Consider the following 27,587-nt stretch of genomic DNA (forward strand, 5'->3'; position numbering starts at 1 on the left):
ACCCTTTTACCACTGGTCAGCTATCCTAAGAGGCATGCACTTGCATCTGCCACGCTGCCCTCCCCTTAGTCTGTTCCCTCCAACGTTGCAATGCCTTGCGCTATTTGCATGCCAGACAGACACCCACACTGAAGATGTATGTGCCATTCCAGGGACACTTGTTGGGCTGATGCACCACCCACAATGGGCCACTCTAGTCCCGTCTGTGCCCCAGGGTGAGGCTGTGCCAACCCTCGTGTGGAGAAATGTGACACTGGGTACCGAAGCATTCGAAGGCTGGGATGAAAGGGGCGCCACTGGGCAAGCGGTCCACAAGAGGGGCCAACAATCTAAGCTCACATCTAAAAATGCTCCTCCAAAACAAGCTGCTATTGTAGGTCAAACATCGTGTCTTATAAACATGATACGCACTTATACTGTGCCAGCATTGGCTCCCTTACACAGATAATGTACATTTTACCTACAGAGTCTGGAAGTACTTTTACGACATTCCCACAGAGCAGACTAACAAGGGGGCTTGGCTTACATGGGGGGTTTTTTGTTGAGTCTGTCAGTGAATTAGAGCCAAAAATGTAAATGGCACCACACTCATTTTTGCAATTGCCACTTGCAGTGCCAAAGGCTGGCTAACACAAGATGGAGATTAGGTTCATGGCATTATATTTAACTGCCTGCAATTGGGTCGAGGCTCAAAAGAAAGCCGTCCCTTGGTGTGAAACCAATCAGTTTCAAGGACAATGCATCATATATTATCATAGTATGTTTTTTGTTTGCATTTTGACTGCAGGTATTGTGGTTAATGCAGACATGAATCCTTATAAAAAAGGTTTCAGTTTTGTTGCCAGAAAAAAGGGGAAAAACCCTATTATTACATTTTGGTACTGGCAAAGGAGGTCTAATGATGCCTGCAATTATCTTCATTTTTCAGCGCTACTATTTGCAAAACTATCATGTCTTTACTAATGGACATTAATGCAGTTAATTAATGACCTCTAATGCATATCTCTAAATGACTAAAATAACTTGCTTTCAGTATTATTGTTATTATCTTTCACAAAATAGCTGCATAAACTGTCAACAATTATATTTGGTCTTTCCTGGGACATGTTTAGCTTCAAGAGTACAATGAGATCCAGATATTAGAAATGTGGATGCAGTATTATTTGACTTTGTAATAGGGTGCCACACGTTGAATGTATTGAACACTTGGAAATGTCTGGCACTGCCTTTATTGTGACAATCTACATTGTGGCTAGATTGCTTCGAAGTAACATATTACTGTATTGTACAAGATGTGGTGTTAAGTTCATAGTTTAGTTAAATTGAGATCGCTCATCTCTTGATGTTAGAATCATAAAAAATGACATGACCTGGCACTATATTACCGCATTGATACGTTTTTTTATATATGACGTTCACACAGTATAGGATTGTCTGTTTGTATGTTGAACTTCTTTCGCACTGTATGTAGCCAATTGTGCTAATCAGTGGGAAGGACAACAAACTAAACACAAAAAGCAGTTCTAAAGAGATTAGTTTTCAATGTTAAACAAAATAGAGTATATGACACAGTCCCATCTCTACTTTGAGCACTTTCTATATCTACACGAAGACCTGTGTACACAAATCACCGCTTGATAGGCACCTATTGTGGTTGGAACGTCACACGATGATAACATGTGACCGCGAACCACCACACTCCGCCACCTGTTCCTCCTGGTGTTGATGTCTGATGCACCTAACCAGGTATTCACATCAGATTTCGATTACAATTTCCACAGTCATTTTGCAGGGTAGGGGATTGAACCAGGTTTGCTGTGATGATACAACAGTGGACTCCACTACGATCTACCACGTAAATACACAGCCGCACATACCCACGCAAATGCATTCACACGAACACGCCCTTACACCACGCCGTGGTGATGGTATGTTAACTCCCTGACCGGGTAAACAAGAGGCCATTGGTTCGATCCCGACCCTGACGCCTGTATATTTTGAGTTTGCATGTTCTTTCCGTGGTCGCGTGGATTTTTCTCTGGGTAAACCACTTTTTATCACCCCACACATTTAGAAAAAAAACATGCGTTTATAAAGTATTTGGCTGCTTATAAATTTCCACGTGACAAGCCACTTTGTTGGGCTATGATTTGTGATAGCCAGGTGGCTTTTAAAAAAAGAAATCTGCAGAGCTCATTGGGCCATACCTGGTAAATTACAAAAAAATGTTTTAATTTATTTTATAGTTTTAATAATAATGTCACAACTGTTTGTAATGGCATGCTGTACAGTTATTAAACTGGTGTTTTTTTATACTTGGGGGCAAGGGAGCGATGAAATGCAACACCGCAAGGACCCATATTTTTCGTCTCATTGTCATCATATGCCAAAACACATCCACAGTTTTGTTGAGACTTGTGAGCCCAGCCATTTTAATTCCTGCAAGTTATCCACAGTCTGGCCATTAAATTAACCGCCAGGGCTTCACAAAGATGATCACGCTGCAACTGTACCATTGTAGTGAGAATATTATTGTGTTATTTTATTTTATCAATTTATTATTTTATTATCATTCTACGTGACTTTACCGAAAGAACCAAAGAAGATGTACCATTGTATAGATGAGCTGTATGAGTGATACAACACAATCAAGTTCCTGAACCTTAACAATAATATCAAGCAGTTATGTAAATATCGCATTGGTGAACGTCCAGCAGTGAGTGGAAATGGGCCAGCAAAGCTTAACTATTCAATACAATATTGTGAGGCCATGAACTTGATGTTATAAATTCAGGGTAAACTTTTTTTTTGTGAGATTTGTACAAATTGGCACATTCTTCATATTGCAGCAATAAAATCACGAAAAGAACTACTGTAAGCAGGCGTGCCATATTTCGTTTTTAATTTAAACGTTTACTTATGGCCACTATTTATTGGATAATAAATCCAGGTTATGAAATATATGCACATTTTGTACCGTACTTCAATCGGCAATAATGAAGAATGCTGCCATTGTTATGCCTAGAATTGATTACATTTGCAAATAGGATAATTAAGATTGTATGTTTAAATTCCATTTGGTCTGGAGTGCATGGAATAAACACATACTGTGCGTTTTCTGAAAATATACTATGCATATTTTCGAACATTTCTGACCATGTGCTCAGCGTTTTCATATTTTCCACTTTTTTACAAGCACATCTTATAACTTTTGAGCACCAAACTTTTATCTATAAACACCATTGATCTTATACATATTCATGAGGAGCCACAATAAAAGTCTGCTTAAAGAACAACCGTTATAGATGATTGTTCTCATATTGTGGTCTTGTAGGACAACTGATCACCAACACAATCTAAACCTATATTGCCAACAGCAAGAAAAATCGATGTGCATTTGCTTTTAAAATGGAAAAAAAAAAGACGCTCGTGTTGGAACCCTTTAGGGACCCCACTTTAGTCTCAGAAAACATCTCCGCGAAGCTTTAGGAAAACAAGAATGACAACTTGTCCACCTGCATTTATTAGCGATCGCATGCCAGCTCACGCATTGATGGTTACGGGAGGATGCAGGAGAGGGTACACAGCCTGATATGTGGGAGCCAAGCATTGAGAACTGCAGTGCTTCAGTGAGTCGACTTGCATCAGGGAGTTTGGCAGTAGTGCGGCTCGTGCCACGGCTAATTTTCTGTATGGACATGGCACCTACATGCAAGGCAGTGCATTCGTCCGTATTCACACGATCGTGCAGAGTCTAGCAGTGCTCTACACTGCTGATAACGGAGGGAACATATCCACGAGTTGTCCGGAGCCAGTGATTCCACTTTCTTATGGCAGAGACCAATGCTTCCATAGGAAAACTGCTGTTGGCATTCTACCAGATGCCAGGTGTGCTGCACTGACCCTGACCAGGAATTGAACTTATGGATTGCAATTCAAGAGTCCTAACCTGTGACTTGTGATATACCCTGGTCATTACCTGCCACTTTAGACCCATGCAAATGCAAGATAAAATTGCGATATTAAACATTCCTTCAGGATATTTCCCACAATATAAGTGCATATTGGCACGTGAAAATCAGTCAATGTTGACATTTGTTCATTAAAATTAACTCGACGATTTGATATGTATTTCGAGGTTCAACCTGTTAAGTCTAATAATTCTGAAAGATAGTGCTAAAGGCTTGTAGTGTAAGACCTTACACAAAAAAGATACATTTGTGAAGAACCACAATTTCAATTCGTTTAGCATAAATCAATATTAACTATTACCAATATAAAATGGCCATCATTCCAAAACTTGCCACTGTCAATCAACTCTTGTTTCCACTAATGCGAACATAAACGCACGTGCACTATTGGAGTTAAAGGCACACAACTCTTATGGGGCTAGTATATCACAGTATTCACATGCAATATGGCAGGTGACCGAGTGGGCACACGTGTTGGCAGATCAAATCTCATAGAGTGCCAAGACTTAGATACAGGCATGTTGCCCTAAAGCCCACTCTATCCTGATACAAAATAGCAAATGGCACGTCCTGCGACAGTGTCTATTAACTCCTTAGAGCAGGACCCCCTTTGAGAGATAATTGGAGTGCAGTTTATTTTCCACACACGCCTAACCCTTGGCTGTGTGTTGAATTCTACTTGTGCACCACACACCACCCTGTATCAAAGCTGTCACATCCACTTTGGAAGATTTGCAGAACATCTGCCAATGGAAGGAGGCGGGTCTTTTGGCAAGAAATCACATCAGGAATGTACATAGCTTTCCCAGAGCCATTTAAGCATCTCTGTAGGGGCCTCGATGCGGGGTTGGTGAGGGTGGGGGGCAGAAGAAGAGGGTATTGTGGAACATGTGCTGTCATTGCCGGATACAGCACCTAAAATACAATGACAAAAGTCCTGTGGGAGTATCACGTTAGCTGGATTTCACTGAGGTAGTGCTAATGCCACCCTCCCAACCCTGAACCCATGCTGTGAATCACTTCACAGGATTCTTCAGCTACTGTGGCCCACTTAACAACTTATCTCTCCTTGAATGAAAAAAAAATAAGAATAGGTTTTACCATTTCTTGCAATTAAACAGTTGTGTTAAGATGTTCAAACACCAAATAGAAACCTTTTTGCAAGGAATAAAGTCTGCATTAACCACACGTACTTGTGGTGAACATGCAAACAATACATGCTCTGATAATATGATGCATTGTCCTTGAAACTGATTGGTCTACACCAGAGACAGCTTTCTTTAGGGCCTAGTCTCACCAGTGTCAGACCAGAGCATGGCAAAAGGCGAACAGCACAAATACAACGCACTATCAGGACATTTATAACTCGGGGTGAGCAACTACAAAATGGGACCTTTTTTTCCAGTATCAAAGTATGAAAAAATAAGAATAGGTTTTACCCTTTCTGTGAAATAAAACAGTTGTGTTAGGATGTTCAAACACCAAATATGCAGACATTATTTTTAGCAAAAGGTTTCCATTTGGCGTATGAACATCTTAACACAAATGTTTGATTTCCAGAAAGGGTAAAATTAATTATTATTTTTTCATACTTTGACACTGCCAAAAAAAGGTGCCATGTTATCTCTCCTTTACCCTAAACAGTCTCTGTAAATATTATTGGACGTTTTATTTATCTATAAGTGTGCAGTGTTGTGACAATAACATTTTATTTAAACTAATGCCGGACATTTAACACTTAAAAGTTTTAAAATATAACCAACATTTTGTGGACGGTTACCCGTGTAAAATTGTGAGGGTTGTGGTATGAATGGGCAGTAAATTATACCATTGTGTATATTTTCACATCAATCCTACATTCGTAAAATCAAAGCCACTATTGGCATAAGAAGTTAATACATTAAAAACAGTACATCTCGATATTAAATAAGTGCTTTAATGTGTATGTATATTTGTGTAAAGTTTAAATATGTCAATTTGTGGGGAGCGGTGGAGCAGCAGTAAGCGTGTTGTGCTACGAACGCGGCTACCCGACTTCATTTCACTAGTGACAATTATCTGAACCGATCCTGGGCCTCTTCTAGGTCGACTCAGCCTCAAATAAGTACCTAACGCGGTGTGTAAACATCACCACTAGGGAGACAAAGGCGGCCGGACATAGTGCTGGCCACCCACACCCTCATGTGCCGTGCCTGCCTTCATTGGGATCTTTGTTTGATGTTTTGGCCATAGATGTAAGTAGCAAGTCACGTCTGAAACTGGCCCAGACCAAATCTAGGTTGGCCCAGGGCAGAATGAGTACGTGATGCAGTCTGTCTACGTCAACCCTGGTGAGAGAAATGTAGCATGGCATGGTGCGGGCCCTCCTAGTACCTCACGTATCATAGCAGTATTTACATCCAGTCACTATCCAAAGTCTAACCAGATACACAAGTCGATGCTAGTCACGTGGCTTGAAGGTGCACTTGGCCTGGCAAAAGCACTGTAGTGATGCCACCGTCACTTAATGGCAATCGGCGGTTGCTGTATGTACTAATTTTATTGAAACAATCGGAATGTGAATTCTATACTCGGAAGAGTATTAATTTATGACGTTCAATTTCAATGTTGGTGCAATGTGAACGCGTCCGAAGTTTTAGAGCTACCGACCATAATTTTAGACTCGCGCTTTATTAAACTGATTTGACAGAGCATCAGAACTAGCACATTGCCCAGATATAATTTATTAATTACCGTAATATGAAATAAAACCTCTTACAGGGCTGGTTGGACGTCTCGGTGAGGTCATCAACTCAAACCCTGAGGCTCCCCACAAAAATCAAATACCCGAATGAAAAAAACGTGTTTTCTCAGTGTTCCGCCCATACCTGTCAAATAAAGATCTCAATCTCTAACTCCTCCCTTCTTTCTTCTCCCAGATTAAAATGAAACACTTTCCATCATTCATTCCAACACAGTGCCTCTGGTGATTGTCTACATTTTGTGGTAAATGTGGCCAGTTGCAATGGAATTTTAAAACAACCCAATAGGCCAGGGTAGAAGTTGGTAATTAGAAAGGTTGTAACACTTTTATATAACCGATTTATTTGTGTGGCTAAAAAGAGTGACTTATTTTTAACGCACTCATTTCAAATAGTTATGACGTAATCCCGCGTTATTAACCAGATAAAGAAATTGGGAACCACGATCGTCTTGCCACCTCAGGTGTGACTGACAAGCAGAATGTCCGCTCTGGGCTCATTGACGACAGTGAGGAATGGAACTGAAAATGTTGAAATAAAACTTAATAACTGAGTGGTCTTAGCTATTGGGGGAAAACATTTGGGGGAAGACAATAAAAAAACGGCTTTTATCACGTGATTTTCTTAAGGCATGCGTTCACTATATGAAATCTTGAATGAATTCCATTAAAAAATACATTTTCTGGGCATATAAAAGTGGCCTGTCTTTTTCCATACCACAAAATACTAAATGTGCACATTATTAGGCAATGGAAAGCATATTTTTCAGAGGATCTGGCTCAGCATCGAGTTTCTCAGATCATTATAAGATAGCTCCTATAAGCAAATCCTGTGAAAGGGCTTTCTTTTCTTCAGTCAACTCTGGTCATCCCAAGAAAGGAGGCTCAAGTTATAAGGGCACATCTGTGAGTCAGAGACCATTGCCCAGGGGGCACGTCACTCCAAACAATGGATGGGCTTGAAGTCTCATCCCTGCAAGCATAGAGAATCAGCCTTCAAGGTCCTGTCCGTATGCATTTAACGGCAACGCTGTTAGTCGCTCATTAGCCTGATCAAAAGCAGCGTTGTACGTAATCTGAGAAGCAATACTAACAGAAGGCAACGACACACAACCATCGACCTCACTCCAGCTCGGGTCGGGGAGTCAAGCCAGCGTGCACAGAGGTGATGGAACGTAACGGACAGCATCTGTCCTGGTGTCTATCTGCGCTGGTCGACATAGACACGATGGAGGCTTCCTTGTGTCACGAGTCTGTGCTTTGTTTTATATATATGGCATGCATTTACGATGGTTATGTTTTCTGTAAAGCCAAGATAAATTCCGCACTTGTAAACACACACTTGTGGGTGTGGAAACACTGAGATGAGCGATGGAGATTGACTGATAAAATCATTCCAAATATCAGTGTAACCAACTTTGTGATTTATATTGGTCGAAACAAAAAAACTAGTTTCATTTAAATAATAAAACGTCAAATGTATGGACACTTTTAATACACTCTTCCATTTAAAAAACGACCACATTTGTCTCTTGCTTGTTACTGTGGTTAACGTTTGGTTTAAGTCTGTAAAAAGGAACCTTGATACGGTACGTTACTGAAAAAGTTTCCCCAAATGTGAAATGATTAATCATGAATAGTTTTTTGAACTACTGGCCACACACTGGGTATTATTCGCAGCCTTTAACTGTTCATTCATAGAGCATGTTTGCAGTAACACAGCAACTATGAATAAAGGTTGTTCAGAGGCTTCTTTCAGCAGCGGAATGTATCAGATCGTTGACTGCAATAGTTGCGTTTTTATCAACTTGCGTGATTAAATGTGGAATTAATTTGTACATATACTGTACTGCAATTTCAGTAACAGCATGGGAAGTGGAACTGCTCAAATCACTATTTAATAACACACGAGGCTTATAATTTGGAAAATTGTAAGTGATGATCAAAAACTACTTGTCATATGCTCCCATGTTCCCCAGACAAATGAATTTGGCATGAAGATACAAAGGCATATTAATGTTTGTTACACTCTGATATGATTTAATGTTATGTCGTCACTGATAACTGCTGGGTCGATTTATTCACCAATATTAGTCAACAATTGTGTGTGTATTTACTACAGTTTCACACCATCACGTAAATACGAATCTATAACAGAGACATCAGTTGTTTTCATTGGACTGTGACCAAAAATGAAAGGAAATAAACCTGTGTTGTATGTGAGAGAGGGTTCATTCCTGCAGCTCATTCCTTTGAGGATCCGCTTATTCAAATGAGCCAGCCAGCCACAATTAAGCAATATTGAGCAATATCGAAGGAAAGCTAGTGTATTTTCTTTGGCTAGCCCCCTCTTTTATGTATGAAAGCCCCATCCCACCCATCACACTACACGTCCCTATCACTCTCTCCGGAGCAAATGCGAATTACGAGCGCAATGTTGTTCGTAATATGTCATTCTACTTTTGAGTCCAGATTGCGTTTTAAGCAGGCACGGTGATATGCATCAGGTTTACAAACGTGTTCATTCAACGGATTGAAACTGAATGCAATGATTTATGGCTTAACTGCAGTGAACCTATTTTCTACATCTGCCACGGAGATTACAGAAGACCTGGGAGAGATGTCACAATTTCCCAAACATCACTCAAGCTCCAGCACGCTTCTCTTCCACGAACGGTGGCATTGCTCAGGCAAGAAGCATCACACACGCACACACAAATGCGATCGACCTCTGAAAATATGATATGATTTATATTTTAAGAAATCGCTTCTCTTTAATCGTGTCATTTTTTTATGCATGCTATCATAAGTCGCAGAAAGGTTGATGAAAACAGATGCAATGCATTAGCAATAGATCCACGAACCACACGTGCATTCCGAGCTGACCACATGTGCTGTGCGATGATGTGAGCTATGTAATGATGATCAATGACATATACGTTGGTGTCCTGGAATTGCCCCACATGGCAAAGGGGAAAAACCCACCCTGTTCAAGCTGCCCACTTTTAACTAAGAGCCAGTGCGTTAAAACTGCCTGAGATTCCACTGTCAGTGCCTGTTTCGCATCTTGAGATTAATGGAAATGCCACTTTAGTTTCTCTGCAGTGAATGACAAATGCATTAGACATTTTGCCATCAACACCGATGTTTAGAAGCTGTATTGAATTCATTACAGATGAGCTGTTTTATGTTGAAGGTCATGCCAGCGAGTGACCTAAACAATACAGCTGTTCCTTCTCTCCCAGTACTGCGCATAGATAGGCTTGTGTTTGGTCAAGATAGAAATACCGCGTTTCTGGCACGATGATGCAATGTGTGACCACATGTATATACAATACATGTCTGTGATGAGCTATAAAAAGTGCTGAGGGCAAACATCTGAAATGTCATTTCCATTTAGTTTAGATTAACTCTAACGCCATTATTCACGCGTTAATCACATACAGTTATTGAAAAGAGGCATTGATAGAGATGAACACAGTATTAACAAAAATATGAACATAATTCGGCATAATTTAAATGTTTTTTTCTAGAATCTTTTGCCTTGCCATATATAAGCAAGGTAGCATTGAATCAGCTAAGGCTGACTCCATTTTCCTTTAATTTCATTATGGCTGGGTGGTTGCTGTGGTTAGAGTGCCTAAGTCACCAATGGAAGGTTGTAGGTTCAAATGTCGCTTGACTCAGCCATTGGTAATTGATAAATAAGACCCTTAGTAAAAAGATTACTGCACTGTATTGTCCTGTAGAAAAACTGGATCCTGTTACAGGAATGTGGAAATGTCACCATCGGTTCAAAATGAACAGTGGAAATAAGCACTCTGTTGATCATGTGAACAAGAAAAAAGATAGCCCGTCAACATTGAAACTTAACCGCACATGTAACATGTCTTGCGTCGTGTGAAAAGTATATTGCGCATTATAATGATAGATTATCCTCCATTTACTAAATTGTATGCTGTACGTGTGGCATGTGCTTCTCCCTCTCAGTGAGGCATTAACGTGCAGAGGACAGAGAACACACACGCCTGGGCCTCCCCGAGTGGGGGACAAAGCCCATTTGGGGTGACAGAGATCATGTTTAGGTGTGCCACGTGACTGCAAACGTGACGTGCCGGACAAGCTATGTAGTTTCGTTATATCTGCACCTCCGGTTAGCACGGTTGCCTATGTACGGTGCAAAAGAAGCCCAACATACAAATGTGCGCATGAAACAATGGTAGCCGGCAGAGGAATTTACAATAGAAAAAAAAATAAAGATATTATTCGAATCAAAAGCGTTTTTGCATTGAGTTAGGAACTCAATTGGGGCTTATATCTGGCGCAGCCCGCCCTCACCGATGCAGACGGTGTCCGCGCTGCTCGTGCACTCCTGCTGCACCTCCTGGTCCTCGGAGCAGGATGAACACGGCATGCAGGGCTCCACATCGCTGCTCTCCTCCGAGTAGAAGCCGGACATGCAGGGCGCGCACGACGAGTCCTCGTCGGGGGAGCACTGCACGACGACGCCGAAGCCCGGCGGGCACACGCGGCACTCGACGCACGCCCCAACCTGCTGCGGGTCCGCGAACAGCCCGCTGCTGCACTCGCACACCGTGTCCTCCGTGCTGGTGCAGGGCGCGTGCACGCGCATCCGCGCGGGGCACAGCGAGCAGGGCACGCACTCCTCCACGTGGCTCTCTGTGGCTGAGAACGTCACGCCTGCACGGGCGTGGGGAGGTGGGGGGGGAATAGATGGCAGAACGGGTGGGAGGCAATGAAATGTTTGCATTCATTACACACGAAGCAAATGAGCCACAATACCTTGCCGATCTCGTCCAGGAGCGTAAAGCCATCGAGTGAACCCCGGTCCTCCTCGCAACAGCGGCTGTTGGCTCGCCATCAAACAAAGACGGTCACCGCATCGCGCGGCGCTTTCAGGTGCACTTTTGCGGTCGTCTGGAACGTTCTTCCTTCCGGTATTGGGAAGCCACTGGAGCTGTGCACTTTTAAATATAAATAGAAAACTAATTTCTTTAAAACTGATTTTGTGTTTAGGTTGTTGTCCTTCCCCTGCACCTCCAATTTGCAAAGTTAGCTCCGTACGGTGGGAAGGAAGTTTGGAAAACATATACGTAAGATTAAGCAGTCCTGTTGTTTTGGCGGGTCGAGGGCTAGAGGACTCAACACTCCTGCAAAAAATGTATTCAAGTCAACAATTTTTTTGTTGTTAAATGCTTGAAGGGGCTGGATGAAATGGAAAAATGAAAACTATGGGAGCTGCAGCCCCCTCCTCATATACACAGTTGAGGCGAGAGCCTCAACGGTGTCATGCCCCTCACTCTGGCTTTTTCTATGCACCCCCCCTTCCCTTTTAAACAAAAGACACGGTTGCGATGAAGATTCCTCATTACACGAGCGCTTTTGTAAAGCGGCACTGTGTTTTAAGTGCACGTTGCTCATTAAACTTGAGCAGAGGCACAGTTTAACTTTCGTGGTTTATGGATTGAATAGGCTGCGTAAAAGTGGCAGTGAGTGATGCGTGTGTGTGGTGTTGGTCGGGACCATTGCAAGTGCATGCGCTTGCAACAATGAGTTGGTGAGCAGAACATTAGGCGGCTAAAACACAGGCTAGCACAGTAGGGAGTGCAGGTCAATCACCCCAGTGAGTTAACCCCGAATATCTGATTCTGTCCCCTGACCTGCAAAGCAAGCCACCCAAAAGTAGCCTCAAAGTGCACCTCACCTGACAGAAGTGCTGTGGTAATGTCACAGCTGTTATGTAATGGTCGGCTTTTTAATCTCAGCCTCTAATTTTCTCATCCGTATTGTGCATTATATTGCTTGCAAGTACTTTCGGCCCATCTGTGTTCAGCGATATATATTTAAATCTAAGAGGATTACAATCACAAAAGGAAATGCATTCCCCATTGGGTGTCGAGTGAAACAATCTCCGTGTCACGGCTTACAACGCAAAAATATTTCATCGCCAAAAGGGATTGCTTTGAAGGAAGTTAAAACAGTCGAAAAAAAATATGATTTACCAATTTCCACTGCTGGAGAAAATTATGCAAACCCATTCACCTTGTTGATAGAAAAATCTAAATTTTGAGGTCAATAGTTGCGTCACAAAGTGTAGCATTGGACATCAAAATGCAACTGAATGGCATTCATAAATCAAGAGTATTTTTTTCATGAAACTTGTGAGACTGTTTAAAGAATTTACTGACAAGCATTATGGCAATGAGACACCCTTACCCATATAGGCATATCCTAACAACGCAGGTTTAGTACCCCTGCACCACTCTCATGTAACATTACACACAATAAATCAGTGTTAATGTCAAATCCTTTCTGTCGGGCATTATATATTGATATACTCAAATGGAGTTATGCCTACGGAATGTTCGAATGACACTGATCAGGGCATTGACTGTAAACAGCAGCTCTGAGGAAAACTACAACTCAATCAATACTCCATTACGCTCTAATATGGCACGCGCAAAGGTCAACTCTATGGCCCCTCGCTCATTTAGAACATTTCCTCCATTCTCATTGGGTTTAATAATATCAGGACCATTAAGTTCACACATGTGATTATAACTTAAATGTGTGGTATACGTAATTGTACGCATACTGCATTTTGCATTGGGTGTTTTTTTTTTGGTCAGATTATTTAAAGCTTCCTAAAATAGCATGACCAAAGAGAGATTTCAAATCACTTCACTGTCAGTTTCCTGATGATGCCCGACCAGACTAAGGGACATCTGCACTTTAAATAACAACATACACGATTAGCAACCATTTAAAGAAAACACATACGCGTCAATGCCAATAGTTTATAATATTATTTTAACTTTAGATTCTGATTAGGGTATTGCATTTTCTATGTAATCCAAAGGGAATTCAATCATGGTTGTACGTACAGTAAATGGTAGCTACGCTATGAAGCAAGATTGCAATTATTGTACAACAGCGGGTAAAACATCTGACCGTCCTGAGAGTGTTGTGATGTGTAAACTTTGAGCGTGCATTTCTACAACAAACCATTTCCCTCATAAGTCCCCTATAAGTGGCTACTATGTGTATGTAACATACATTCTCACATTCGATATACATGCACTAAATCGTTCGTATGGGAATGGGAAATTTTCACTATAAAATTGATGTGAAAATAATATATTCATGTTATACAATATTTAGGCTAATGAATGAAACCAGAACGATTACAATGAGATTCAAAAAGATGTAAAAAATATATTACGTTAAAACATTCAATCATCGAGTAGCTGCAATACTGTTCTCTGAATCGTCACAACCAATTGGGGGGTGGGTGTGAGTGGGATGTGAATCATTACATCCTTGCGAGCTGTCTTTCCGACAGTTCTGTTTCTTCACCTGAGGACGGCTGCTTGTGTTGTGGCCGAAACGTCGTGAGAATTTTTATTTTATTGTTTTATTTTTATTATTTCCCTTCTACGTGACTTTACCGAAAGAACCAAGAAGATGAATCCCTGCAGTCACGAATGCTTTAAATCGAAATCTACTGCCTTTGCTCGGCAGTCATGTCAGGCCATGGAAGGACATGTGGATAATTTGATCATGACCCATTGCACTATTTTTGTCTTGTTAATACCAGTCCAATAATTCAATTGTGCTCATCTGTCAAATCAGTCACGTTTTGTTCATCCTAAACTTATAATTACAGCATATCCGCTTATCAAAATGCACACTTCAGACTCTTTGTTATGGAAAAAAAGACATTTCAGCTGATCAGCATTTTTATTATGAGGTGTACTATTGCTTCAAATTGTCTTTGTTCCTATATGGGCATTCGTCTGACTTGCTCATGTATTTAACCTTATGCCACATTACACGCATACATTTACAGATTGTGGGTGTAAGTAATTAAACAAGGGCTTAATAACCCAGACATAGCATGTGCACTATCCAGTGTGAGAATTAATTCGATGTACAGTAGTTTATGAATGTGTATGCAATGTCAACGCATGTCTGATGAACGTACACAATTCTTACAAAATGACGTAAATGTAACACATTCAAAAGATTAATTTCTTGGGCTGACACACCAGCCACTTGAGGGAATTTGGTTCTGGTGAGGTCATAGAAGGGTCAAATCACTATTCTGACTACAGTCATTTTCAGGGTCTCTCTTAGCAACAGGGCCCTGGCTTAATCAGCATGGATGAAGCCATGAAATTAACAAATTCCGCAAAACATCCAAGCAATAGACTGCAGATGAACAAAACTTGCAAAGAATAATACGAACATTTTAGGTTGCATAAGATGGCATTCATGTGTACACATAGAATACACGTGTCCCCTTGCCAATTATACGTCATATGTGTTTTATATGCAAAAGAAAAACACCCTAACAGATGTGACACAAAGACAACGCCCAATGTATTAGCACAAATACCAAGGGGGCTTTGAATAGCAGAAAGCTGACCCCGTTTTTGAGAACAGTAAAAGGTTAGGGGTATAACGTTCCAAAGCAGATTTGCATGCACATCAAGTTTCAAGATATAGGAATAGTTTTCAAGTTGCATGTATTAGGTGTAGCCCTGTGAGCCATGCGGCTCTTAAGTCGGGTGCAACCGCAACAAACAAAATTTGAACACAGAACATCCCAAAGCGACGACGCGCAACAGAAACATCCTGGAATTCAACCAGCAAATATTCCACGCAAAAACATTATTAAAACGCTGTGTGCAAAAATTACAATGTGGTGCAAGCCAACAACAACCAAAAGACAATTTAGATTAACCATATGTTTTCGAATTTCCAAAATAAAGCTGCAAAAACAATGTAACAAGAGTAATGCACATAGACATACAGACACAGCAACGGTGTAAGAGATAAACATCATACTAACAATTAATGTTATTTATTTAAATACTATATACACAACTCCCATTCGTTCGTTTCTCAGTCCGCTTGTCCTGGTGAGAGTCGCGTCGGCAACATGTTGAGTCGGGCGGTCCAGACCTCTCTTTTCCTGGCGACGGACTCCAGCACTACATTGCTATACACTATACACTACTATACACTATACACTACTATACACTATACACTACTATACACTATACACTACTATACACCATACACTACTATACACCATACACTACTATACACCATACACTACTATACACTATACACTGCTATACACTACTATACACTATACACTACGATACACGACACTATACACTACTATACACTATACAATACTATACACTATACACTACTATACACTACACTATACACGACTATACACTATACAATACTATACACTACTATACACTACACTATACACTACTATATACGACACTATACACTACTATACACAGACTCTAGCTCTACATTAGTATACACTACTATACACTATTATACACTACTATACACTACACTATACACTACTATACACTATACACTACTATACACAGACTCTAGCTCTACATTAGTATACACTACTGTACACTATACACTACTATACACTATACACTACTATACACTACACTATACACTACACTATATACTACTATACACTACTATACACTACACTATACACTACTATACACAGACTAGCTCTTCATTAGTATAAACTATACACTATACACGACACTATGCACTACTATACACAATACACTACTATACACTACACTATACACTACTATACACGACACTATACACTACTATACACAGACTCTAGCTCTACATTAGTATACACTACTATACACTATACACTACTATACACTACACTATACACTACTATACACTATACACTACTATACACAGACTCTAGCTCTCCATTAGTATACACTATACACGACACTATGCACTACTATACACTACTATACACTACACTATACACTACTATACATGACACTATACACGACTATACACGTCACTATGCACTACTATACACAGACTCTAGCTCTACATTAGTATACACTACTATACACTACTATACACTACACTATACACTACTATACACTACTATACACAGACACTAGCTCTCCATTAATATACACTACTATTCACGATACACTACTATACACAGACACTAGCTCTCCATTAATATACACTACTATTCACGATACACTACTATACACAGACTCTAGCTCTACATTAGTATACACTACTATACACTATACACTACTATACACTACACTATACACTACTATACATGACACTATACACGACTATACACGTCACTATGCACTACTATACACAGACTCTAGCTCTACATTAGTATACACTACTATACACTACTATACACTACACTATACACTACTATACACTACTATACACAGACACTAGCTCTCCATTAATATACACTACTATTCACGATACACTACTATACACAGACACTAGCTCTCCATTAATATACACTACTATTCACGATACACTACTATACACAGACTCTAGCTCTACATTAGTATACACTACTATACACTACTATACACTACACTATACACTACTATACACTACTATACACAGACACTAGCTCTCCATTAATATACACTACTATTCACGATACACTGCTATACACAGACTCTAGCTCTACATTAGTATACACTATACACGACACAATACACTGTTATTCACGTTACACTACTATTCACGATACACTGCTATACACAGACTCTAGCTCTTCTTGGGGAATTCCCAGGGGTTCTCAGGCCCGCCGAGCGACATAGTCCCACCAGCGTGTCCTGGGGCTGGCCTCGGGGTGTTAGCCCTGTGGGACGTGCTGCCCGGTAGAGTTCCAGGGGGAGTCTAGCGGGGGGTCATCCTTGCCAGGTGCTCGAACCACCTCAACTGGCTCCTCTCGATCCGGAGGAGCAGCGGCTCGACTCTGAGGATCTCACGGATTACCGAGCTCCTCGCCCGATCACGGAGAGTGAGCCCGGCAACCTTGCGGAGAAATCTCATTTCGGCCCCTTGTACCCGCCATCTCATCATTTCGGTCATTACCCAAAGCTCATCACAATAAGGGGGGGGGAAAGAAGATCGATCTGTAAATCGAGAGCTTTGTTCGAGAACTCAGCTCCTGCTTCACTACCACGGAACGGTGCGGCGCCCGCAAGACTGCGGACGCCGCACCGATCCGCCGGCCGATCTCGCACTCCTACTTGTACCATCACTCGCGAAAGAGACCCCGAGGTACTTAAACTCCTCCACTAAGGACAGCTGTTCCCTCCTCACCTGGAGAGAACAATCCACTGTCTCGCGTTATTTTATATGTTATATTGTTATATTGCTAAAAACAAATAACATCCAGTAATCATAATTATAAATTGCCTATCTACTGCTGGATAAAGGTCGACCCATGCGGTCGCCATCTCTCAAGGTTCAGTGCTGCTACTATCCATCTGCTGCACATAAACTGATCTCATCGCTCCATCTCTATGATGGTCAACTCCCTCGTGACGCATTCCCTTCGTTGGCTGGCACGCAATCACCATTCGTATCCATGGGCCATCATTCCTGCCTCGTGATATTTTCTGCCTAATCCGATTGGACTTTTTTTTAAATTTCCAAAATGTTTCCGATTCGTGTTTATTCACCGATCCATGTGCTCCTATTTTCTAGCAGTCAAAATTCGAACACTGTATGCAGCAACAAATAGGTGAAATTGGGCTTGTGAATACCATAGTTAATGTGCTAATAGAATAGGTGTGTCATCAGTACTCCACGGCATTCTGCTAAAGCCTGCAGTCGAACGAAACCAAGGGGAAAAAATGTGCAGGCTTGCCACATCGGTGGAGAGAGTGTGCTGTGTGTGGAGAGAGCGTGCTGTGTGTGGAGAGAGTGTGCTGTGTGTGGAGAGAGTGTGCTGTGTGTGCTTCCGCCGTTTGGCTTTTACTGTCAAAGCAGGGCTGGCACTGAGTGTTGTTGTGTCCCTGACACGGCTCCGCCACTCCCATGCCGAGCGGACACTCCAAGCAGCATGCACCATCGTCTGTGAAGGTCTTGCTGGGACATGAACTGAATGCCCCACATGCCTGTAAAACATGGTGCAGCACAGAAACCGTTAGTCGTGTCTCTCCTTGAGACATTTAGGGTGTGTCGGGTTGAGAATTTGACTTACACCCAAATCAACCAATGTTCATCTTCAGTGCGTGTCACTACAAATTTTCAGCAATTCAATATTTGTAGACAGTGCCAACTCTTGCTGCTCGCCAGAACAGCTCCGCCATTAAACTGCAGCAATCGCGTTGTGCTAATATGTTGTGCTCGGACAAAGTTACGTATTGAGTAGAAACATTCTCAGCGATGTTACTCACAGCGCTACCACTGCCTACCAGAGCAGGCAATGGTAGCAAAGCCAACGTTTTAAAAATTGTGGCCTGTGACAGAAACGTTGACAAATATGATGGGATTGGCCACAAAAATGAATTCTCAATTGGTAAATTTAAAGAGAGCGGAGTCGATGAAACATTTAGTGGGGGCTAAATATGATGCTTTGTACAACATTCGTTTGTACAATTGCCTCTATGGTGTTATGCAGCAAGGTAAAATAAACTCTGCATCGGCCTACCCAAAATCAAATGAGAAGTGGCCTTATTTACAGATGACTACAGCGTGAGAAGATATAGCTATCACATCTTCCAACCTGTCTGCACAGCAAGCCCAGAACCTTGAGGGGACATTCACAATGAGAGGGGCGATGTAGAGTATTGACCGGGAATAAGTCCCCCTTCTAGATGAGCTGTGGGAAGAAGAAAAAAAAACAGCACCTGCTTTCTTACGAGAGAAATACAGTTCAAAACCCATACCAGTTGGTCAGACCTTCATTTTGGTAAGTTGCAGGCAACGCGGATAAATACGAAGACCAAGGAAGGCAAACTGGAGCAACGTGTAAACAACGGTGAAGCAGAATGTAATTTGATTAGGAGAACAGTCCTCTGGGCTTTGCGAGCTACAATAACACCGCGCATGGAGTGCCCTGCGTGTATTATCTGCAGGCATATACCCTCTAGAATTTGAGCGGACAGCAATCAATCATGTGAGTAATGTAGTCAATGCCAAACGTTGTTTACTTCACATAGGCTTCTTTGGCAAATGCGCACGACAATTCTGCTCACAAAGGGACACATTAGTGTACATCGCTGCGAGTTTGAACACGAGTGAACGTACAATAATCGCTCAAATGTTTTGACAGGAAAAGCTGGATATAAGCTTAGCCCTTGGAAGGCCGCGTGTGCTTCTATCAGACGTTGCCCTTTGCCTCCCCCCACCAGTGCAATGTTAGCAACTGGAGTGTGCTGATTTAACACAAATAGTAAGCAGACAAGGTCTCTTTCCTACTTTGATCTTTCCACGTAAAAGTAAGTTTCTGTACACAACCAGCCGGCCCCCGTGCCTTCTGAGAGCGTGTAATTTCAGCAGCATTGATTCAATGCAAACAAACTCTTATCAGTTTCAACATACGGTGTCATCATCAGCAGTCAGGCTTGCTGAAATAAATGCTGGTGAAAGGCCAGATGCTATAGGCGAGGAACTTCTCTTTAAGATGTGGGTCCTAGTCCGATACAGAATTATATACAAAAATACACAATACAAAAATCTCGATTTGAAGCTTTCGTGACTGCAAGGATTCATCTTCTTTGGTTCTTTCGGTAAAGTCACGTAGAATGAGAATAAAATAATAAAATAACACAATAAAAATTCTCACGACGTTTCGGCGTTGTGGCCGAAACGTCGTGAGAATTTTAAATTGTGTTATTTTATTATTTTATTCTCATTCTACGTGACTTTACCGAAAGAACCAAAGAAGATGAATACAAAAATCATTCATTGGCATGTGCTTACTTAAAGTTTGCTATATCACGCTTCCACTGCGCTGCACTGCGTGGTCTTTTAGCTTCGGGAGTTTGCTGCTCCTTGTTTTTTGCACATTTAATTAAAGCGTGTTTTTTTTTTAAAGGTATTTTAAAATATTACTTATTTTTTCTCATCTCCAGTTTAGTTGAATCCACTAGGGGCGCCATATTCTCCAATACAAATGGAAACTGTACAATCATTCGCTAGGTGCGCATGTTCTTGCAGAGCAGACAGCTTTAGGTATTGACATTAGGATTCTGATTCATAATAAACGTTTGTTTTGGGTTAGATCGAATAAATGTACATTGTATATGTTGTGGGTTTTCTCTCCAACACACTGGTGTGCTGCAGTAGTAACTAAATTGGCTTTGTTGGGAGGTGGGTTAACGACATTCTTTGGGTCTTTCGGCAAAGCCACGTAGATAGAACAAATAATAAAAATTAATAACAATATCACGGCGTTTCGATCGCAACACAAGCAATCGTCAACAGGTAAAAAATATAGTGGGAGAGCTGCTGAGAATATATTCTCCTATATATATTCTCAGCAGCTCTCCTGTATGTTTTTCACCTGAAGACGATTGCTGATGTTGCGATCGAAACGTCGTGATTTTTTTTTATTGTTTTATAATTTTTCTCTCTACGTGACTTTACCGAAAGATCCAAAGAGTACTACACATTTATACTTTAAGAGATCTAACCCAAAACACCTTTATTGGAAATAACATTAGTGGCGAAAGCCAACGTGTTAAATTGATCGGGATGTTTTATTGCTACAAGGTGATACATCAGAATAAGTATTAAGAGCTGAATGTACATTTTTTTGTACTGCACCTCATCAAAATATTGAATCATTCACTAGCAGTTCATAAAAGTAGAGCGGCCTTTTAGGAATGCTTTTTGGTTAGTTTAGAACACCCTAAAATATAAGACAAAAAGATGCTTAAAGGTCGCGGTCTGAGCTTAGCTGTGTTCACTCCAGCGCTGTCCTCGAGACAGTCTGGTCCCTTCACCTGATGAAGGCCGCTTGTGTTGTGGCCGAAACGTCGTGATTTTTGTTGTTTTATTTTTTTTATTTGTTTTACCTACGTGACTTTACCGAATAGAACCAAAGAGTATAAAAAGATGCTTTGTTTATATAAAATAGCAATGCATTTTAAAATAGCCATCGTACAATAACGTGTGTGATGAAACAAATAGCGAGTTGAGTCAGGCCCTCGTGTGACCACCGCCAATGCCACCGCAGGAGGCTTGGAACAGATTAACAAGGTTTTAAAAAAAAAAATAGTCTCAAAGGTTTCTTCAATTACAGAGCAAAGCATACAACTACAACACTGTTCCTGCAGTTCACCTTACGGTACTGTACAACATTTGTTGGTTTCAGCTGAACAACGTGAACACCTCTTTGCTTAAACAAGTGAAAATGAACACATTGCACCTATGCACTTGACCAGCCATTGCTACCGCAGTTGCCTCGAGCCCTAATAATAATAACAACGTGTCGGGGCATTAGCCGGCGTTCTGTTGTCCCACACACACACACATCGCCAAGCGACGTGCAAGGCACTTAAAACAACAAAAAATACTGCCGCGTGCCTCCACGTTGTACGATTTCCCCTTCTTCGCCTGCCTGTTCACAGCGTCCCCGTGTCTCAGGCGCACCAGTGAAAAAGAAACAACGCGCAGAGCTGGGCTGCTATATATATTTTTTTGCTTTTGCCAAAGTCTGTTTGCGGGGACCTGCGTGTCACACGTAGAGAAGTTGCACAAAGCTATACAGTTAATCTGCTGCAATATGCTATGAATGTGTGTGTGTGTGTCCCCCTCATCCCTCCGAAGAGGCATATATATTTTTTTAAAGACCTTCGTGCCTGGTACCTTGAAAAAATATTACATCAAGACAAATCTGCAAAAAAACATTGCCATCTGAATTACTGCAGTCACGAAAGCTTTAAATCAAAATTATTAGTTTTTACAAAGTCTTTATTACAATTATGTACATATATGTATATATAATAGACTCCTCAAACTTTATATTAACATTCCACAAAGTTTTTTTTTTAATATAAACTGGAAGATAATGTCTGCATGAAAATACACTGCAACAATAACTTTTCCTGCCTTCTATGGGGGGAGCTATTGGGGAAGGTTAGAGAATAGGTAGACTGCAGGAGTCTAGGGAAGAGTCAGTGAGGAGCCGAGCGAGTGAGGAGTAAAAGGGGGTGTGAAGGGATTATGTTGTACTTCTTTTGCACCGTACGTAGCCAACAGTGTTAACCGGAACTGCGGGTGAAGGACAGCAAACTAAACATTAAAAGTCAGTTCTAAAGGAATTGGTTTTCAGTCTCCATTTAAAAGTGCACAGCTCCAGTGGCTTCCTAATATCGGAAGGAAGAACGTTCCAGACGGCCGCAGGATCGCATCTGAAAGTGCGGTGATGCAGTGACCTTCTTTTGCTCGATGGCGAGCCAAAAGCCGCTGATAGGATGGCAAGGAGTTTGCATGACGGTTTATGGCCCTTGACGAAAGCAGCGAGGTATCATGGTTAATTTGTGGCAAGCACATTTGCGTGTAACGGGTGCGACCTTATAATGTCAAGTTAGCAGAAGGGGATCGAGGAAAGAAAAGGGTTGTTGGGAATAAGAAAAGTGGCCGGGGGGTGGAGGCTGCTGTGGGGGAAGGGACACTCGAAATTATTCAGTGAAATAGTGACAAGAAAGAGGACCAACTTAAAACCGCGCATCCAAGGTGTACACATCAGGGCCTGTTCTTTGTCATCACTCGCCAATGAAATCAAATCATTGTTCTTCTTTCGTGCCGTACGTAGCCAACCATGATGCTGATCGGAGGTGCGGTAAAAGGACAATAAATTAAACACAAAAATATAAAAAAATGTTCAGGAAGTTATGTTGAAACTGCACCTGATGAACACGAGTCTATATATCGTGCTTGAATTGCATCAAAAATTGAGCCCAAGAAATTACAACCGAGAGCTGTAAGACGTGGTCTCGAGGCCTAAGTAGTAGTAGCAATGGATAATTATGTTGATGCCTACATTTTTTTAAATAAAAAAATACACATTCACATATATTTAAACGATGCACAACAAAGAAAGTCCACAGGTGCACCGAAGCAAAAAAAACAAGTTCGGTATCCATCGTGAAAATTGGAGATCAGTACATTATTGAAAGACGATTAAAATGTCGAACTAAACAAAGCTACAGAGCAGAGGAAAGCCAGTCAGTTTAGCTAGCTCAGAATCCGTGCTGCAAAATGCCCTCCGCAGCCCATCGTCTTGGGCACAACCGGTAGGGGAAGGCTGCACCTTAGCGGGGTGCATTGGCACGGAAAAGCCACCCTTATCTGTGTCCCTTTCCGAAGCTCACCCTTTGATGTGCTGGACAATAAGGCATTCTATACATCCCTCAGTCTGTCTCACTCGAGAGCGTTTAATAGGCTCACAGAGGGCTTATCAAAACAGCGTGCCGAGCAACGGTGGAGCAACAACAGCAGCAGCAATGAGGCCGTGACCGGCATAATTGGTCACGCCGTAGCCTCATTGTGCCCATGTGGCCACGTGTAATCACCACCTATCAGCGCTCACATCGCAACGAAAACAAAACAAGAGAATTCGAGGCAAAAAAAAGAGTCGGTTATTTTTTCTTGCCTTTATGATCTTGTGTGTGTGCGTGTTACTTTTGTATTATTGTTTGCAATTCCTGCTCACACGTGTCAGTCGGGTCTCTGTTCTTGCACTCAATGTATCCCGTCCATTGTAAACTTTCTAGCGAATATAGTAAAAGTGATACGTGCAACTACTTAATCTATCGCATGCACAGCCTTTACGAGTTAATGTTAAATATGCACAAACGACGCCAGGTGTGTGTTTTTTCTTCCTGAAAATAGAATACAAATTTGTTTTTAAAATATTTAGACTGTACCGTCAACATTTAAATCTACGCTTGGCTTAGTGTGGTGCTGTAATGCACTCGCGCACGCGATGTGTGCGTATGTGGAACTTTTTTTGCACCGTACGTAGCCAACCGTGCTAATCGGAGGCGCGTGGAAGGACAACAAACTAAACAGAAAAAAAACAGTTCTAAAGAAATGAGTTCCCGATCTAGATTTTAAAGTGCATAGCGCCAGCGGCTTCCTAATATCGGAAAGAAGAGCGTTCCAGACGGCCCGCAGAAGCGCATCTCAAAGTGCGCGATGCGGTGACCGTCTTAGTGCGTTACTACAAAATCGTCCCACCAAGGACACTATTTGTGAAATGTGAGTCTCCATTCGCAAAAAAATCACTTTCACGCGAATTTCATGGAAAACGAACATCGTAATCATTACAATCGCGGCACGTACACAACTATACCACTTTATCAATTGCGGTGGGGTGTCCGGTGTCGTGGCTGGTGTTGTTTAAAGTTTCAAACAATACATTTACTTGCATTTGAAATGTTGAGCCGCCTAAAACGGGACGAGACCCAACCTTAATAAAATCGCCCCGCAGAGCAGAGCAGGTTACGGGAGCACCCTTCAACGACCAATAAAACCCCACCGCCTTCCGCCGGCTGCTCCATATGTCGTCGATTATTATATTTCCCCTAAATCAAACCTGGCAGGGCAACACACGCGAAGAGTCATGAGTTGCCGTGAACAACACATCTGGAAGCACAACTATTTTTTATCGCAGATCAATGAATGGGCCATCAGAAAGATGCGTGACACACACCAGGCGGACCTTAGAATCAGAGATTTCCTAAGAACTCCTGGAATTCAATATTGTCGGAAGTCATTACACCAGCAGTTAATTTTGTTAGGTTCGCGTTAGATTCATCCCAACGGCACTTATTATTCGGCCTAGAACTAATTCAGCAGCTCACATGCCGTGGCATTTGCAGATGCGCTCTCACTACGAGGTTGCTGACGATACTTTGCGCTAAGTCATTGTGTGATATGCGCACGCCCATATACATGTCACAATTCACATAAAAAATTCCCGTCAATATGGAAGGTTTGGCCCAAATTGCGCTCACTTTATTGGCACAATATTGGCTCCAATCACACCCAACGTTGGCATGTTGTCGGGGATGACAAGCATCCACGCTACAGCCCCTACCGCCAGTCACCCTTATTTATAATTTCACGTGCAGGTTTAAAACAGTGCGTCTAAAATATCAACGACCGTAGTTCGTGCATATATACACATCAAGTGTGCCATCAAGTGGTACAGAGTTTAGTATTCTTACAACTACAGTACAGGTATACATTAATAGAACACTGGTCTTTGTGTTTAGTTTGTTGTCCTTCCCCGCACCTCCGATTAGCACGGTTGACTATGTACGGTGCGAAAAAAAGTTCAACATACGTAAATTGAAGCACGTGCTATAGCAACGCACTAACTACGACTACTACAAGTCCGTGCAGATCACAACTCAAATCTTCTGTACTCACACTGGTTAAATAAAGAGTATAAGGTACCCCAAACTCGGGCTGAACGATTAATCGATTTCAAAACGAAATCGCAATTTGAAACAATGCGATTAGCAAATCGCAAAGGCTGCGATTTTTTTGCGATTTGAAAAGTCCGATTACTTTCTTATTGGAATTGTTTCATTTTTTTATTATTACAACTTTATTTATTTAACTTAACAATCGTTCTAAGTTTGATTGTTCTGTTTCAATTAAAAGATTATAATAAATGCATGTTGGAAGCAATTCATATATTTTAAGTTCTCACCCTTGCATCAAATCAAGATATATAGAGCAGTTCAGATTTTGATGGTATCATGTGGTAATGCTCCATCACGTGTCTTAAATCTATTACACAGTGAATATTGAACTGAAGCTTGACTTTAAAAAAAAAACAAGAATCAAATCGCAATATCAGTCAGAAAAATCGCAATTAGATATTTTCCCCAAAATCGTTCACCCCTACTAAGCCAGGGCTGCCGTTCATCAAAGGCCCCCAAACGTGCCGCACAGCGCGCGCGTGGCCAGGACCCGAACCCCAAAGCGAGCGATCCCTCATGCAGGGCACCAGACGGCTCAGCAGCACCCGGCTCCTCTCCCCGAGACTCACCAGCGAGGCGACGAGCAGCCCGACTCTGGGCCACATGTCGAGAGAAGTGGACAGGCGGAGGGAGAGAGAGAGAGAGAGACACACGAGGAAGAAACTGTAGCGCACGGGGAGGAGAAGGTAGCGCGGGAGGGCGACAGCTCCTCGGGGCCAAACGCACCGCGCAAGGGCCGTGGAATGCACGCCGCTATGCGGACTGCGCAGCGGTGTGGAGATGCACTTTGGTCAAGCCCGCTCCTGGCGCAAGCCCCGCCGCTGGTGTCTGGCTATGCGTGAGAGCAGATGTGTGTAATGGCATTAAAGCCTACTTGGCTCCCTCCCCTCCTCGTCTCTCCTCCCTGATATTAAACCTCGCGGTTCGCCCATTGGTTCATTCCCAGTTTCCCGCGGCGATTGGATGCTCTTGCGCGTTGATTTTGCTTACTTTAAACGAGAGCACAGAGACAAAAGACGTCTTACAATGATTGCGGGATTTTTTTTTTACTCCAAACACTCAGGGCACAGTGCAGAGCGTGGACATGCATTGGCTCGCCAGTGTTTCACAGCGGCCCAGTTCAGCAACATCAAACAGCACGGGTTTTGCGAGTTGTAAATCATTCCGTTTTTTAGCCGTCCCTTGCATGGTGAAAGCCGAGCCAAATGAGATGAACTTATTTCAACAAACCAGACAACTATTTATTGAAATCATAAAAAAACGAGTCTCTCTGAAGCGATACACAAGAATGTTGTTTAATGTTTACAAATTTGGCTAGATGGGAGCTTTGCATTTTTCTTGTCTCGGCTCATTTAATGAAATTCGTTATTTGCCACAGCCTGTAATGTGTGTATGGAACCAATTTGTAGGTGTGCAATAATGTAATAAATGTGTGTGGACATGTGTTGAATGAAGTGGACCTTTCACACGCGTTATGCATGGTATAAAACCGTGTCACACGTGTTATTATCTTGGGCTTTAATAATACATACTATC

General features: G+C 41.8%; 1 protein-coding gene across 2 annotated transcripts in view; it reads right to left on the reverse strand.

Annotated features, from left to right (window-relative positions):
- Positions 1–27,175, reverse strand: part of LOC116945086 (tumor necrosis factor receptor superfamily member 16-like) — a 44,731-nt gene extending 17,556 nt beyond the window's left edge. Inside the window, exons 1-3 of one of the 2 annotated variants that reach the window (XM_032959195.2) lie at positions 26,621–27,175; positions 18,581–18,719; positions 11,050–11,412 (exon numbers count right to left, since the gene is read on the reverse strand). In XM_032959195.2, coding sequence (XP_032815086.1) covers positions 11,050–11,412; positions 18,581–18,719; positions 26,621–26,656 — 538 coding nt within the window. In that variant the 5' untranslated portion in view covers positions 26,657–27,175. The remainder of the gene's footprint in view (positions 1–11,049; positions 11,413–18,580; positions 18,720–26,620) is intronic. The other variant, XM_032959202.2, reaches the window with a different exon arrangement.
- Positions 27,176–27,587: the final 412 nt, after the last annotated feature.

Source organism: Petromyzon marinus, chromosome 2, assembly GCF_048934315.1.
Source record: "Petromyzon marinus isolate PM22_M1 ecotype Great Lakes invasive population chromosome 2, UKy_Petmar_22M1.pri1.0, whole genome shotgun sequence".
Classification (NCBI taxonomy): Eukaryota; Metazoa; Chordata; class Hyperoartia; order Petromyzontiformes; family Petromyzontidae; genus Petromyzon; species Petromyzon marinus.